Here is a 16,737-nt window from a genome sequence, read left to right on the forward strand (position 1 = left end):
CTTCGCTGACTGATTACCTGGTTTGACCTTCGCTTGGTATTGAAACCTATTTTTGCACCTGAACTGTTTTTGTGTCATGCTATTGGGTATCTGCCAGCCATTTTGTGAAGCCTGACACGCACATTTTTATTCAATAATACAACAGCAACAGACTCAGAGAACTGACCCCAGCTTTTCCATTCTACAGTTTGGACTTTGTAGAAAATCACAAAGCCGCTTCACTCCTGAATCCTGCAGCTCGTTGTCACTCAGGTCCAGCTCTCTCAGATGGGAGGGGTTGGACTTCAGAGCTGAGACCAGAGAAGCACAGCTGATCTCTGACAGACTGCAGCTCCTCAATCTAAATAAAGAATAAATGATGAAGTTAAAAATCCATTTACAATCCAGTCAGATGTGTTCAAGTTTTTAAAAGTGTAGCTCAACATTACTGTGTCCTCATCAATGAACTTTTCTCTAAAATGAGTAGAGAGACTTTGTCATTGTGTTATTGTGGATCATCATCAGCCTTCTACAGACATCATCCACATGTCAGCACAACATTCATACAGCTGTTCATGTCAACACAGATTAATAACAAGCTGCTGATCTCAGTCAGGTCTGTTATTAGAGGAGAAAACACAGACATTTATTTTCAAACATCTTCTTTTGAAAATATGCGTTGATCTGTGTGTGTTCTGTAGGATCAATAGCAATGATCAGATATTTTCCTGAAAACAGTAAAACTAATGGAAACCAAAGAGATTTTTGTACTTCAGCTACTCAACTGTATCAATTTAAAACAGATATTAGTTCATATTCTGTTCACAGATTAAATTGATGAAAATAATAAACAGTTTTCTTTAAAAAATAACTGAACATTTTTTTTAGCGTTTCTTTAACAAACAGAGTCTTCATTGGCTGAAGACTACATTTATCCAAGCAACGTGAAAATATTAACATTTGGAGATTTATGACTTCATGGAGGTGAGAAACATCTGAACATAAACATGGTTAAATTGTTAATTAAACATAAGAGATCTACAACAGTAAGAGAGTCAGTGAACTGACCTCAGAGTCTCCAGTCTACAGTTTGGACTCTGTAGAAAATCACAAAGCAGCTTCACTCCTGAATCCTGCAGCTTGTTGTTGTCACTCAGCTTCAGCTCTCTCAGATGGGAGGGGTTGGACTTCAGAGCTGAGGCCAGAGAAGCACAGCTGATCTCTGACAAACTGCAGTTCTTCAATCTGAATAAAGAATAAATGATGGAGATAAAAATCACTTTATAATCCAGTCAGATGTGTTCAGGTTTTAAATGTGTAGCTCAACATTACTGTGTCCTCATCAATGAGCTTTTCTCTGAAATGAGTAGAGAGACTTTGTCATTGTGTTATTGTGGATCATCATCAGCCTTCTACAGACATCATCCACATGTCAGCACAACATTCATACAGCTGTTCATGTCAACACAGATTAATAACAAGCTGCTGATCTCAGTCAGGTCTGTTATTAGAGGAGAAAACACAGACATTTATTTTCAAACATCTTCTTTTGAAAACATGCTTTGATCTGTGTGTCTTCTGTAGGATCAATAGCAATGATCAGATATTTTCCTGAAAACAGTAAAACTAATGGAAACCAAAGAGATATTTGTACTTCAGCTACTCAACTGTATCAATTGAAAACAAATATTAGCTCATATTCTGTTCACAGATTAAATTGATGAAAATAATAGACAATTTGCTTTAAAAAATAACTGAACATTTTTTTTAGCGTTTCTTTAACAAACAGAGTCTTCATTGGCTGAAGACTACATTTATCCAAGCAACATGAAAATATTAACATTTGGAGATTTATGACTTCATGGAGGTGATAAACATCTGAACATAAACATGGTTAAATTGTTAATTAAACATAAGAGATCTACAACAGTAAGAGAGTCAGTGAACTGACCTCAGAGTCTCCAGTCTACAGTTTGGACTCTGTAGAAAATCACAAAGCAGCTTCACTCCTGAATCCTGCAGCTCGTTGTCTCTCAGGTCCAGCTCTCTCAGATGGGAGGGGTTGGACTTCAGAGCTGAGGCCAGAGAAGCACAGCTGATCTCTGACAAACTGCAGCTCCTCAATCTGAATAAAGAATACATGATGGCGTTAATCAATTTATAATCCAGTCAGATGTGTTCATGTGTTAAATGTGTAGCTCAACATTACTGTGTCCTCATCAATGAGCTTTTCTCTAAAATGAGTAGAGAGACTTTGTCATTGTGTTATTGTGGATCATCATCAGCCTTCTACAGACATCATCCACATGTCAGCACAACATTCATACAGCTATTCATGTCAACACAGATTAATAACAAGCTGCTGTAGAATTCTAAAATGGCCTATATATGTATATATATATATATATATATATATGTGTATATATATATATATATATATATATATATATATATACACATATACATATATACATATATATACACATATATACACACATATATATATATATATATACATACATACATACATTTATGTATGTATGTATGTATGTATGTATGTATGTGTGTGTGTGTGTGTGTGTGTGTGTGTGTGTGTAGCATTAACCAAACCAGAAAAGGCAAGTTCTGACGAACTTGCGGTTGTGAATGCTCCCTGTTGACCAGCTGAAGGCAAATGCGGATTGCAAGCTGTGAAAACTTTGAATAATGTCCACAATATCTGAAAACTGTGAAATCCTGTAGAATTTGTTTAAAAACTAAAGCAAAACTGAATTGGTAGCTTTAATTCAGTCTCGTCTGAAGAGAATGAACTTTGTCATAGTTGGCTGAGAATGAAGCATTAAAATATATAGAGTTTTAAGAGATATTACAGTGAGAATGAGTCAAAGACTCTGAATCAGACTGAGAAATTCAATAAATCTCGATGTGTCCATGATTGGGAATATTAAAATACATTTAAACAGAGTTCCTGGGTTGAAAATAATGTAGAATTGGTTGAAAAACTAAGGCCAAACTGAATTGGTTGCTTTAATTCATTTGAGGTCTCATCTGAAGAGGATGAAGCTTCCTAATAGTTTGGTGAGAATGAAGCATTAAAAATAGATTATAAGGTCTGAGACAAACTGCAATGCTATCTTAAATTTATGTTAAAAAGCAGCAGATGGAGTATGAAGAGATGTTACAGTGAGAAGGAATCAAATACTCTGAATCTGACTGAGAAATTCAATAAATCTCAATATATCGATGATTAAAACATTTAATTACTTGAATGGAGTTCCCGGCTTGAATGAAAGAAAAAAGATAATCATTAAATATAGTTTAAATGTTGGGAAATATACTGTGTGTGTGCGTGTGTGTTTGTGTGCATGTGAGGCATGGCTTTATGTGTGTGTGTGTCTGTGTGTGTGTGTGTCTGTACATGTGTGGTCACGTGTGCATGCTCACACATGCATATCTGACTGCATTTGTGTGTGTGTGTGTGTCTCAAACTGACTCATTGAGAAATCTGTCTCTCTGTGTTGGCTCAGTTGATCTCGGTTGCCACGGTGATGGTAACCGGGCTGGTCCTGGTAACGGACTGTGAGAGCTGATTTAACAGTGATTTCAGCTGAGGCTCATCTCATATTATCATACTTCTCTCTGCAAAACAGTAACTGCTATCACTAAAATAGTGATATGGACGAAACTATGAGAGTCTTTTGAGCATTCTGTGAAGTTTTTGTGTGTCTGTGGTCAGAAATGTGTCTTGTTGAGCAGTTTAGAAAAGTGAATGTGTTTGTCTGCCTCTAGATATTTTTCCCACTATTTTAATGGGACTCAATGCAGCAGTTGGTCGGTGTTCCTGTCAGTAAAATGCCCACCGAGCCAAAAGTTTTTGTCCGATTGCCTCCAGAGATCCACTGTAACACCAGCACGAGTGTACCTCCAAGCTGGTGTTTTTATTTTTCTGCTGGAGTGAACATTGTGGAAATGGTGGCGAGTTGAAAACGAGATTTTCTGAATAAATTGCAGCTCCTGCTCACTCTGTCAGTTGGCCCCTGCACTCTGGCTGTGAGCATTCCACCCCATACACACCAATGCAAAAATCTCAAAGTGGCTGAAAAGTTTCCAATGTTTGAACTGCGACTGTGCAAAAAGTATGAATGCTGTGACAAAGCTGAATTCAGGGGAGAAAGTCCTAATCTTTGTGAACGTTTAACAGTTTGAATGGAGTTTTAATGTGGACGTATGAATGATTAGATGAGCTTTGAAAGTGCATGAAAAAGTGTGAAAATTGAAGATTTTTTAAGATTCCGTCATCTGCTTGAACTTGGCTTGAATGGGAAAAAAAGGCAGAAAAACGTCTAATATTTCTGAAATTATGAATGATATCAATTAGAAAAATGGATGCGGTTGATTCCCAATTGAGATGAATATTCTGTGTTTGAATTGAGTGAATCCGTTGAAAAAAAATGTGGAAGGAGTTAAGGTCTGACATTTCTGACCCGGAAGATATAATAATAATAAAAACTAGAAAAATTTCCTGTGAAAATACAGTGTGAATGCTGAAGGCTGAAGCGAAATCTGCTGAACATACTTCCGAAAATGCATAAAACTATAGGTTGAATGGTCGGGAATTTGCAGAAAAAGCAGAATTTTCCAATAGCTGGTAAGGCAGAAAGGCTTAAAAGCAATAGGTTTAATGGGCTAACAAAGTTCCACATTTTGATAACTGAACAGTTTCTCGAGCTGAATATGAAGTTGAATTTTTAAAGGAGTTGAAAAGGCAGAAATATGAATATCTAAAAAGGCTAAAAAGCTGTAGAGTAAGAGGGCTGAAAGAGCTTAAAAAGATGAATAAAGGCTAAAAAGGCTAAAAAGCTGTAGAGAAAGAGGAATGAAAGAGCTTGAAGGGGTGAAGAAAGGTTGAAAAGGAGAAAACTTATAGGCAAAAAAAGCTTAAAATGGCTGCAAACATGGTGGAACAGGAGCAGAGTCAAAGATTAAAATGTTCCCATTAGAATGAATGGGAAAATGCCTCCCAAGCCCCTGCAATTTTTGAAAAAACTGTAGCGGTTATCACCAAAATATTTATTCATTGTAAAGTTGGAATGGTGTCTGTAGCTCAAAAGAAAGATGACTATTTTAAAAAGCTGAAAAGGCAGAAAAGCTTAGGAGGGCTAAAAGAGTTCATAAAGTTTAACATTTTCATTGCTGAACATGAAGCTGAATGTTTGAAGGAGCTGAAAATACAGAAAAATAAATGTCTGAAAAGGCTAAAAAGCTGTAGAGCAAGAGGGCGGTAAGAGCTTAAAAAGGTGAAAAAAGAGTGAAAAGGACAAAAAGTTGTAGAGTAACAGGGCAGAAAGAGGTTAAAAAGGTGAAAAAAGGCTCAAAGGTGAGAAGTTAAAGGCAGAAAGAGCTTAAAATGGCTGCAGACATGCTGCAGCAGGAGCAGAAACAAAGACGAAAATGTCCCCATAAGGAATGAATGGGAGAATGCCTCCCAAACATGTTGAGTAACAGGAGACATTGCTGAACACACTCATGTCATTTATATTTCTGTAGAGTGCATAATGAGGGCACAGGAGCGAGAGACAAAACATGTACCGTCTGCGATCCTCCAGAAATTTGGGCTCAAAATTAACATTGCGGCTTATGGGGAAGATTCAGGAGTGCTTGTCGCTCTCGGGCTTCTAAATCCGAAACCGTAAATCCTACAGCTGAAATGAGACCATTAGCTGAAACCCAACAAGATTTCCTACATTTATATGCCTATATTGTCTATGTCAAGTACAAGTTGTGGGATCCAAATGAAGCTGAAGAGAATTTTTTTTCTCGTTTCTGGAACTGCTCCTCACTCTGGGGTGCGGCAGTTGATGATGTCACGCACTCTAGCTGACGCAATACACACCCATTATAAACTCAGAAGACGGGCTAAAAATCCTTAAAACTAAAACTGCGACCATTTCAAAACCGTACAAGATTTTTAAAAACTGAATACAAGGTCAATAGTTCAAGGTTTTGTGATTCATTTAAAGTTTGAATGGTGTCTCTCACTCAACGTATGAGGGACAAGAAGAGGTTGAAAGTCAAGTTTTGAAGAGGATTTGAAGATTTTCCCATTTGCGTCAATGTTATTATTTTTTTTGGAAAAAGCTGAATTTCTGAAAAAGTTGAAAAGTTGAAAAGCTGAATTACAAGAATGAAAGAGCTTAAGAAGCTGAATATTTTAATAGTTGAACGGTTTCAATAGCTGAAGGTTTGCTGAAGTTATAGCAGAATGAAATTTGAAAAAATCCCCATGAGGATGAATGGGCAAAATTTTGCATTAAAAGCTTAATATTTCCAAAAGTATAAAAGAGAGAAATTGCTTGCAGCATTCACACTAATAAAGAATTTGTGAGGCGAAGAACATATGTTGTGAATGCCTTCTGCATTCACAACCAATAAAGCATTTCAGTAAATGCATCACTTTACAAACACCTGTTCCAGCACTCACTCTCTGCTCACATTCAGACTTTCATCATCATCAACTCCATCATCATCAGCTGACTGAATCTGAGCTTCATCCTAAATCATCTTCTAAACTTTACTCAGTAAAGTAAGATGCTCCATCTCTTAATCCTACCTTACTGTACTGATAGTGTGTAATTTATGCTTCTGTTCACAAAGTGACATCCTGTCTGAACGGAGACATCATTAATTGGTGGTGACAGATCAGATATGATGCTTCAAACAGCTGCATTAGGAAATAAGCTTTACAGTCTCTGTGTGCTCCTGTAAGTGTAAGAGTGTGTTTGTATCCTCCGTTTGTGTGTGTGACAGAGACTGGCTTTATGTATAAATGTAGAAGTTACACTGTGTCCTGAAGGTTATGGATAAAAAGACATTTTCTTTTAACTTTTCATATGTAGATGTGTCCCAAGAATTTAGATGTTGATTTCATTCTGCAGCACAATAACAGATAAATCCTTCAGTTTCTGTACTAACAACAACCCAGTTTGAGTTCAGACTGAATTCTGAATCAAAATGTTCAGACTGACAAACATTAAAAAGAGCTGCGTGATTTGTGCTCAGATAAACACAGAAAAAAAGAGAACTGAAGGAAATTCAAAACCTCTGTGACAGATTTAAATCAGGTAGATATACAGTGTATAAGAGAAAAAGACATGAACTGACCCCAGAACCTCCAGTTTACAGTTTGGACTCTTCAGTCCAGAACACAGCAGCTTCACTCCTGAATCCTGCAGGTTGTTGTTACTCAGGTCCAGCTCTCTCAGATGGGAGGGGTTGGACCTCAGAGCTGAGGCCACGACTTCACAGTGAATCTCTGAGAGTCCACAGTCATAACATCTGTGAAGACAGAGAAAAAACTTGAACTATAAAAAAATTTCATCATAAAAATAGACGCTGCATGTTTAATCACACAGCAAATGAACATGAGTGGCTGTGATCAGCTGGTCAGTTGTTGAGTCTGAGCTGGTCAGTCACTGATCAGCAGGTCTGTGGTTTAAAACTGAGCACCTCCTGTCCACATGTCAAACCCAAACCAGCAACATGATGAACACAAATCTGAGGCTTTACACAAAAGTGTCCATCAAACAGCTGTAATGTAAAGTGTCATATTCTAATAACCAAGATGCTGTGATTTGTTTATTTAACTCTATTTTAACATGATGTTGAGTAACTGTAAAATCACCAAGTTATAACTGCGCTTGTATGTTTTTATCTCAGTTATGTGCTCGCATGTGTTTAACACAACTTTGATGTCACTCTGCTTTTCATCTACCAGTAACTTCAGTTAATGATTTATTTTGCATTAATAGTTTAATCAGTACTAAATAAATAAAACAATTATAATTAGGGCTGTGCTAAGATGTCAGTACAGCAATATATTGAAATATTTCATGGCAATTTACTTAATTGATTACTAGGGGTGTCACGATTTCGATTTTAAATCAAAATCGATCGAACTTAAGTCACAATCTCGAACTTCGAATTAAAAAATAGTATCGTCGATGCTGCCACACCCCCATGTCACGTCCAGTCTGCTTGCCGAGCGACAAAAAACAAAAACAAAAAACACACCCATGTTGAAGTGCTGCGAGTCAACCTCCTCTAACTACTAGCTAATCCAGCAGCTATTAGCTACAGCCAACCAGACGATAGCATGGTGTTAGACCATTCCTGTTCGGCTCCCAGACCGTGGTAGGGAAGCACAGGGGAGATGAATTCCTCCAGCGAAGTTTGTGTTTATCTTAGGGGTGAACCCCCTTTCACGTGTGAAGCTGGTCGGGAAATAATACCAGGGAGCTTTGCTGTATCTGGAGGAGCCGTTGCCTTTATTCACAGCCAAACTGCAGCCTATACTGTACACTTTATTGCTGTCTCTACAACTGCTACTGTTTTTGCTTCTCTTTCCTCTCCTGTTCATTCACTGACCCGCATGTACGCACGCTCCCTCACTCTCACTCGCCCACTCACACGCACACACACTTCACACACCGCCTTATTCCTGAAAGGGGCTACGGCACTCTTACAACAATGGCAACTGCAGATGCAGGAGACCCACAGACCGTCGCCCATGTGGAAGTAATTTGGATTTCTAATGAGTTATGTTGGTAACATTCGCGTTGTCGACAAAAAAGCCACAGTTTGCAAGCTCTGCAGAAACTAGATGTCAGGTTATTTTCTTTAAGTTTCAAATTGACTGAAGATTTAAGTTATTGTTACATTCTGTTGTTAATAAATGTTTTTAAATTTGACAATGTAGTGTGGTACATTGCGAACAAAGGTCAGATATTATGTTGGATAAAAGTCTAGTCTAAAAATGGCATAGCAACCTGTGCTTTAAAAAATAAATACATGTAAAAATCAAGAATCGAATTGTGACCTTAGAACCAAAATGTAATTGAATCGAGGATTTGGAGAATCGTGACACCCCTATTGATTTCCAGCTCCAGAAATCTGTATTCTGAAAATAATGATTCTTGTTTGAAACGGGCTGTGAAAGCCGACAACCTCCTGTAGGTGTCGCAGGACACTGTTCATACAGTGACACAAGAAATTAATACAAGCACTTTATTTACTGAAGATGTTAGGGATGTCCCGATCCGATCTATAGGATCGGGATCGGGGCCGATCTGGGCATTTTTCCGCTGATCGGAATCGGCAATTTTGAACGTGGCCCCAAGCCCGATTTTTTTTTTTATATATACGTCAGAGGACAATTTGTGGCCGAACTCAGATGCGCGCGTAATGTTACTCTGGCAAACCTGTGGATAAAATGACTGCAGTGTGGAAATAACTTAAATTAGAAAGCGAAAGTAGTCCAATGGCTACATGTAACATCTGCAGTACGACCGTTTCGCGGAGCTGCATTTAATACTACTCAATTGTTACGGCAACAAACACTCAAAGAATACAACGTGTTCACTTGAGAGTACAGGCAAAGACACTGAAGCAACAAACACTCGCGGATACTTTCAAAAGGACAGAGAAATATCCTCGAGACAGCGACATGTCCACAAATATTACGGAGAGGTAATTAAATTAATCGCTCTGGATAACCAGCTCATCTCCGTGGTACAGGATCAGGGTTTTTGAATCCCCGGTGTGTCCTACCATCTCTGCATTACATTACATTGACTCCGCTTTTGAGTTACAACGTGCCGGTATGCGCACTAGTTTGGTGGGTCTCATACAGCAGAGCATGTAGTACAGGAAATAGAGGAGACGCTGACAGCGTGTGAAATAGACAAGCAACGTGTCCACGTCATTTAACATGACAGCATAGGAAATATGTAAAAAGCAATAGATGATATGGAAGTACCAAGCGTGAGCTGCGTCTCACACACTTCAGCTGCTGTACACGAAGGTCTGCTGTCACAGTGCAGCGTCACACACTCACCTGCTAACACAAGGAAGGTGGAGGCCAATGTTGGACTAGCATGCAGAATAAGAGAGAGCCATATAAATTGTCCTACCATCTCTGGTAGTTGTTTCAACAACATAAAAAAATATATAAAGGAACAGCTTGGATACAGGTTAATGCAGCTGTATTATCCAGGAAAATATTAGTTAAGGCTAAGTATCGGATCGGGACTCGGTATCGGCAGATACTAAATATTAAAGGACTCGGATCGGGATCGGGGTAAAAAAAACCTGATCGGGACATCCCTAGAAAATGTTTACTGTGTGTTTAGGGACACAGGCAGAATACTTGTGCAATTCATGAAGACATCTACATAATTTCAGTGACTCAAAAATGCACTTTATTTCCATCTCAGTGTTTCCACTGTGTCAGGAGCCCTTTTCACACAGAGACATCATAATATCAGTGCAGGTTCACCATTTCTCGCCTTTGTTTGTTCTCACTGAACCAAACAGCTCCATAAAGACGCACCAGTATGTCAATTCATACAGCACGCCAGCGCTGCAGATCCAAAAGAGGCGTGATGGTACACCTCATGATGATGACGTCTGTGTATTTTTTTTCCAACATGTTTCTCCTATTGTCTGTTTATGGGTCAATGACAAATAAAGCTTCTGAAAAGGTATTTTCCAAAAGTATTTTCAATATAGATAATATAGCTGCAAGCCGCAAGCCACAAGCTGCAATCTGCGGGTTCGAACCTCTTTCGCCCCCAAACCGGCCACCCTGACCCTCATTCCCCGCAGTTGATGACATGGGCTGCCGTGTTCCTCAAAGATCTGTGCAAAACATACATGATTTGCCCCAGATTTCTCAAAATTGGGTTTTCAGCTACGTGCTGATGGCATTTGTGTTATACTTTATTTGAACATTAAAATATAAATTCAGACTTTACCTATTGTTGTATTTTTCGCTACTTTAAAATTAAAAGCCCCCCGCTAAGAACCCAGTTCTAAACTCCAATGGGGTGCAATGTAAAGCTCTTATTTTGAAGACAAATTTGTTGTCACCGTTCACAGCCCAACTTCGAGCTTCACGTCACGTCACATGTTTACGCCTACCTCAGAGGCAGCTTTTGGAAAAGGAGGAATATTACACCTCCGTTTTAGAAAGACAGGCCGGCACATTGCCGTCCTTACCTTGGAGCAAATGTGTCGCCTTTTCTATCTAAAAAGGGCTACTTTGAGCACTTGAGCTGCGTAAAAAAAAAACTGATGTCAGCACGACTGGGCCAAGTGAATGCATTTTTTCCTCCCAGCTGCTGCATGCAGCTCACCTCAATCTCTTCCCAAACTACTTGAAGGACCTGCCCCACAAATGGCTGGATGGGGAGGCTTTACAATTTTTCGCTCTCTCTTCCTCCTCTGATAACTATAAAACACAAGAACTAATAAACTGTCAAATCCCCATTTAAGAATCTGAAAGTTCTAAAATAATAATAATAATAATAATAATAATAATAATAATAATAATATTAACTGTACAATGAACTGTTGTGTTGAGTCTAGATGTATTACAACTCTTTTCTTTTGCAAGATATTATTCCCTTGCAGCTGGATCATTGTTAATGCGTGCCCTTTGTCATAGTGTCACTTAGTTGATAGTGGCATCTAAAATATACAAATTATCATGTAAAATGTTTTTAAAAGTGTGCAATATCTTTAAATTTAAAACTAGTTAACATTTTAGAAGTGTCATGGATAATCTTATAGCTTTGAATAGCATTACATAGTGACATTCCTTGCAATTGCACCACCTGAGTATTGCAACTGATTGGCCTGATTTAGGCTTCTGTTTGGATGCTAGTATTAACTTCTTCCCTTGTCATGTAGGTCAAACAGACCACTAAAAAAAAAAGAATTCTAGTTTTACATTGGTTGTACCACCTGACATGGAAAGCGTGCCAGCCTACATATGAGTTGAAAGTAGTTATTTTTATCAGTATTTGACAGAGATCTACAAACCTTTAAGCTTAGTCACTTGGGGTCCTCTGGCTGATGCATCATCCTGTTGACAGCTATTGTCTCTATACTTCAAAATAAAAGTCCAATGTTTATGGTTGTGCCACCCTGACATTTAGGAAATGTAAATTGCTGGACAAAAGTTCTGCAGTTATTTTAATAGCTTTAAAACTATAATATTAGGAAAAAAAAAACATTATCAAAAAGACTTCAAAAATAAAATAATGCCACAGTATTTTATTTTGAATTTATCATTATTAAAGTAACATTTTTAATAGTTTTCTTACTTGTGATTAGAATTTACTGAAAAATTTATGAAAATAAATGGGTTTTATAGAATGAAGTGATAGATGTCACGAATAGATTTAATTATGTTTTTTTTAAATAATAGACTCGGACACAAAAATATGCATGTCATGTCATTGACCCATGACAATGATTATATTTATGATTATAAATAATCATATGGATGTTGGTATAATGTGTTGTGATTGAGATCCTGACCCATCAAACATTCTGGAAAGTGTCAAAGTAAAATGTTTCCCTTTTAATTACATGATCACATAAATGCCATCAGTAAACTGGACCCTGTCTGACTCTTACTCGCGGGGAGGGAGGTGTTATCTGTTCACTGAAGTCTCTGTCTGGAGGGCTGACTGTCACCGTGATTTAGAGTACAAATCAAAGACGCCGGCTCGCCTCTGTGGTTCTGATTCTACCTCCGGAGGCGGATCAGAGCCGCAGTGAAACTGTCACACAGACGGTGATGCAGAGAATCGCTGCATGATTCCTGCACTGACAGGGCCGTGTGAATGAGGCTAGTGTGACTGTACACAGCAACTTGTAGTTCACATCTGTTTTTACATTTTCAGTAACTATGTGTTAAAGTGCAATATATCACAATATGTATCGTATCACAATGTATCGTGACACATATTGAATCAAGTCCTTGCTGATAGTGAGCTGTAATTATAATTGTATCAGTGACAGTTTGTGTAAAGTGGAGTTCAGGTGTGTAACAGCTTCACTTCTTCTCTGAGCTCGGTGATGATAAAATCCTCCACTGAACTGAACCGTTAAAGACGCATTAAAAAAAGAAACAGTGCACAAAATGTGGATTAAAATCTCGACTGTGGAGACATTTCTGAAGCCTCTATCACCCAAAGAAAGACAGTGAGAAGATGACAGAAGCTACTAGTGTTCACTAGTTTCATAGATAGAAACACAACAATGATTTTTATAGACATTTCTAAATGAACACGTTTAATTGTTTGATAAAGAAACAGGTTAAATACTAATTTAAGGAAAACTTTTCCAATGTGGAGGTTTTATGTGGTACATGTGTCTTGAGGGAGGATCTCTACTCTAACACTGATGTTGTTTTACAGTCTTGATAATCACATCTGGACTTACCGAGCCTTCCTGCAGTTCCTCACAGCTGGAATCAGTCTCAGTCGTCCCTCCTTTGATGTTTTGTACTTCTCTGTGTCCAACTCATCCAGAACCTCCTCTGACATCTGCAGCATGTAGGCCAGAGCTGAGCAGTGGATGGCAGAGAGTTCCTTCTCTGATCTGTTCTCCGACTTCAGGAACTCTTGGATCTCCTGATGAACTGAGTGGTCGTTCATCTCCATCAGACAGTGGAAGATGTTGATGCTTCTGTCAGGAGAGATATTTTTCTTCCTTTTTTTCTTTAGGTTGTTGATGGCTCTCTGGATGAGTTCTGGACTGTTGTCTGTCTGACCCAGCAGACCTGCTAAGAGTCTCTGGTTGGACTTCAGAGAGAGGCCATGAAGGAAGCGAACAAACAGGTCCAGGTGGCCATTTTTACTTTCAAGGGATTTCATCATTGCTCTGTTCAGGTAGACATGAAGTCTTGAATCAAAACGTTTCTTTCCAAGAAAAGCCTCCAGGACCTCTGTGTTCCTGTTGGTGAAACAGTGGAACATGTAGACTGCAGCCAGAAACTCCTGAACGCTCAGATGAACAAAGCAGTAGACTGTTTTCTGGAAGATCACACTCTCTCTTCTGAAGATCTCTGTACAAACTCCTGAGTACACCGAGGCCTCTGTGACATTAAGACCACAGCGCTCCAGGTCTTCTTGGTAGAACATAATGTTTCCTGTCTCCAGATGTTCAAACGCCAGCCTCCCCAGCTTCAGAAGAACTTCCCTGTCAGCCTCCGTCAGCTCCTGTGGACTCGTCTCACGTCCCTCATCGTACTTCTGCTTCTTCCTCTTTGTCTGAACCAGCAGGAAGTGTGAGTACATGTCAGTCAGGGTCTTGGGCAGCTCTCCTCTCTGGTCTGTAGTCAACATGTGGTCCAGAACTGTAGCAGTGATCCAGCAGAAGACTGGGATCAGACACATGATGTGGAGGCTCCTAGAGGTCTTGATGTGTGAGATGATTCTGCTGGACAGATCTTCATCACTGAACCTCCTCCTGAAGTACTCCTCCTTCTGGACGTCAGTGAAGCCTCGTACTTCTGTTACCCTGTCCACACATGAAGGAGGGATCTGATTGGCTGCTGCAGGTCTGGAAGTTATCCAGACGAGAGCCGAGGGAAGCAGCTTCCCCTGGATGAGGTTTGTCAGCAGCACGCTGACTGATGACTTCTGTTTGACATCAGACACGACCTCATGGTTGTTGAAATCCAGTGAAAGTCTGCTTTCATCCAGGCCGTCAAAGATGAAGAGAAGTTTACAGACAGCGAGCTTCTCTGCTGTCACCTTCTGTAATGTTGGATGGAAAACATGGAGCAGCCTGAGAAGACTGTACTGCTCATCTCTGATCAGGTTCAGCTCCCTGAACGACAGCAGAACCAGCAGACTGACATCTTGGTTTTCGGAGCCCTCTGCCCAGTCCAGAGTGAACTTCTGCACCGAGAAGGTTTTTCCAACTCCAGCAACGCCGTTGGTCAGAACGACTCTGATGCGTCTCTGTTGGTCAGGTGAGGCTTTAAAGATGTCGCAGCACCTGATTGGAGTGTCATGGAGGGTCTCCATCTTGGAAGCTGTCTCTAGCTGTCTCACCTCATGTTGGGTATTAACCTCTTCACTCTGTCCCTCTGTGATGTAGAGCTCAGTGTAGATCCTGTTGAGGAGGGTTCCACTTCCTGTTTCATCACTTCCTGTTTCAGTTCCTTCAGTCACACGTTCACATCTCCTCCTCAGACTGATCTTATGTTCATCTAAAACCTCCTGCAGAACACTATCAGCTGAAAGAGAAGAAAATATTCTGGGATTAAATTGAGAGCAAGAATCTTGATTAAATAAAAATGTTTTTGAATGAATGATATTCATGATAATATCAAATGTTCCACAGAACACAACAATCATTCCTTTAATAAATGAACAGTTCCTGTTTTCAGACATGATGACATCAGCAGACAGATGTTCAGTCTTACTTTGTACAGTGTTAGTCTGACTGACTGTCTGCAGTCCAGCTCTTGTTCTGGATCTTTTTCCACACTGGGGACAGGAGGAGTGTTCTGATGAAGCAGACTGGTCCCAGTATGAGGTGATGCACTGTCTGCAGAACCAGTGTCCACAGCTGGTAGAGACTGGATCCTTCAGGACGTCCTGACACAAAGAACAGCAGGACGGCTGCTCCTCCACAGAAACATGCCTCCTCTTCCTCTCTCTGTGAAGACATGTCTTTATAACTATAATGATTCGTTCACTGTTGTTGAAAGATATCCAGATTTAGCCGACACTGTGTGGAAGCTCAGATGGTCACAAGGATCCATAAGAGGTCATTATTTTTCTGTTTATTCAGCATTCAGTCTGTAATGAAAATGTTTGTTTCTATAATTTATATTTCTATCTGACCAGCAGTCTACGACACACAGCATGTGATGACTCTGCTGTTATTTTTAATCTGTCCATGAGGACAAACAGTCTCTAGTAGGTCCAGCATGTTAGCAGCATAACAACATAGAAGCTTTGCCATTCAGCAAACTGGTCAGCAGGTGTTCTCAACACGTCACACACATGGACCATGGAGTGACAAACCACTGTGAAACTAGCACACTTAATATTGTTAGTATTGTCACGTAGTACAAAACAAACAAAATAAAACATAATAATTGGCCGCTGAATTTCTGGTCCACCAACTAATTTTGATTAAATCCGCTGGTTCTATGTTTTCTATGCACTGCAGCGGATGACGTGCTAACACCCATGCTAGCTGCCTCATTGAGCGTTTTTTGGCCTTTTCTTTGTGACATCCCGTTATGTTCAATCACAAGTAGCCCAGTTTGTGTTGTGTTAACCATAAGATGTCGTCATTGCACTTTCAACTTTGTTACTGATGATATTGTTACTGTTTTGAATAAATAAATAAACGGTGGGACGTCAGGCTTCTAATACTCTGGGGGAAACCCTGAGATTGATAATCAAATTGTGACAACTAATTATTTTGAGGACAAATATGACAAAACAAACATTTGAAGAAAATTTTTTACAAGTTTGAAGAGTTTGAAATATTTACCATGACTATTTTTTTTTTTTGGCCTTATATGACTTTATCAACAGGACAGCTGAAGATGTGACAGGAAACAGGGAGAAAGAGAGGGGGAGTGACACGCATCAAAGGGACCCGGGCCGGGAGTCGAACCCAGGTCCGCTGCAGAACCTCAGCACATGGGGCGCGTGCTCTACCTACTGAGTTAAACTGCGCCCCATTTACCATGACTATTAATATGAACGCTAAAACACTGTAAGTAGCAGTATAAATTATTTAGTTAGGTTTCTTTATTATTTAGTTTTTCAAAGAGTTTGTCTGAATGTGTCGCCTTTGGACAGGACAGACGTCAGCTTACAGTAAAAACAGTCTCTTACTGTGTGTCTGAGGGTTCTGGTTCAGTACTGAAGACTGGAG

At 39.4% G+C, this 16,737-nt stretch overlaps 1 protein-coding gene across 1 annotated transcript in view; it reads right to left on the bottom strand.

Annotated features, from left to right (window-relative positions):
• Positions 1-231: 231 nt before the first annotated feature.
• The window catches only part of LOC115569837 (NACHT, LRR and PYD domains-containing protein 12-like), a gene marked incomplete at its 3' end in the record, with an annotated part of 59,832 nt that continues 43,326 nt past the window's right edge, over positions 232-16,737 (bottom strand). The window contains exons 11-13 of the mRNA XM_030398001.1: positions 1,931-2,104; positions 1,048-1,224; positions 232-340 (exon numbers count right to left, since the gene is read on the bottom strand). Of these exons, the coding sequence (XP_030253861.1) occupies positions 232-340; positions 1,048-1,224; positions 1,931-2,104 (460 nt within the window). The remainder of the gene's footprint in view (positions 341-1,047; positions 1,225-1,930; positions 2,105-16,737) is intronic.

Source organism: Sparus aurata, chromosome 19 (genome assembly GCF_900880675.1).
Source record: "Sparus aurata chromosome 19, fSpaAur1.1, whole genome shotgun sequence".
NCBI classification, from domain to species: domain Eukaryota; kingdom Metazoa; phylum Chordata; class Actinopteri; order Spariformes; family Sparidae; genus Sparus; species Sparus aurata.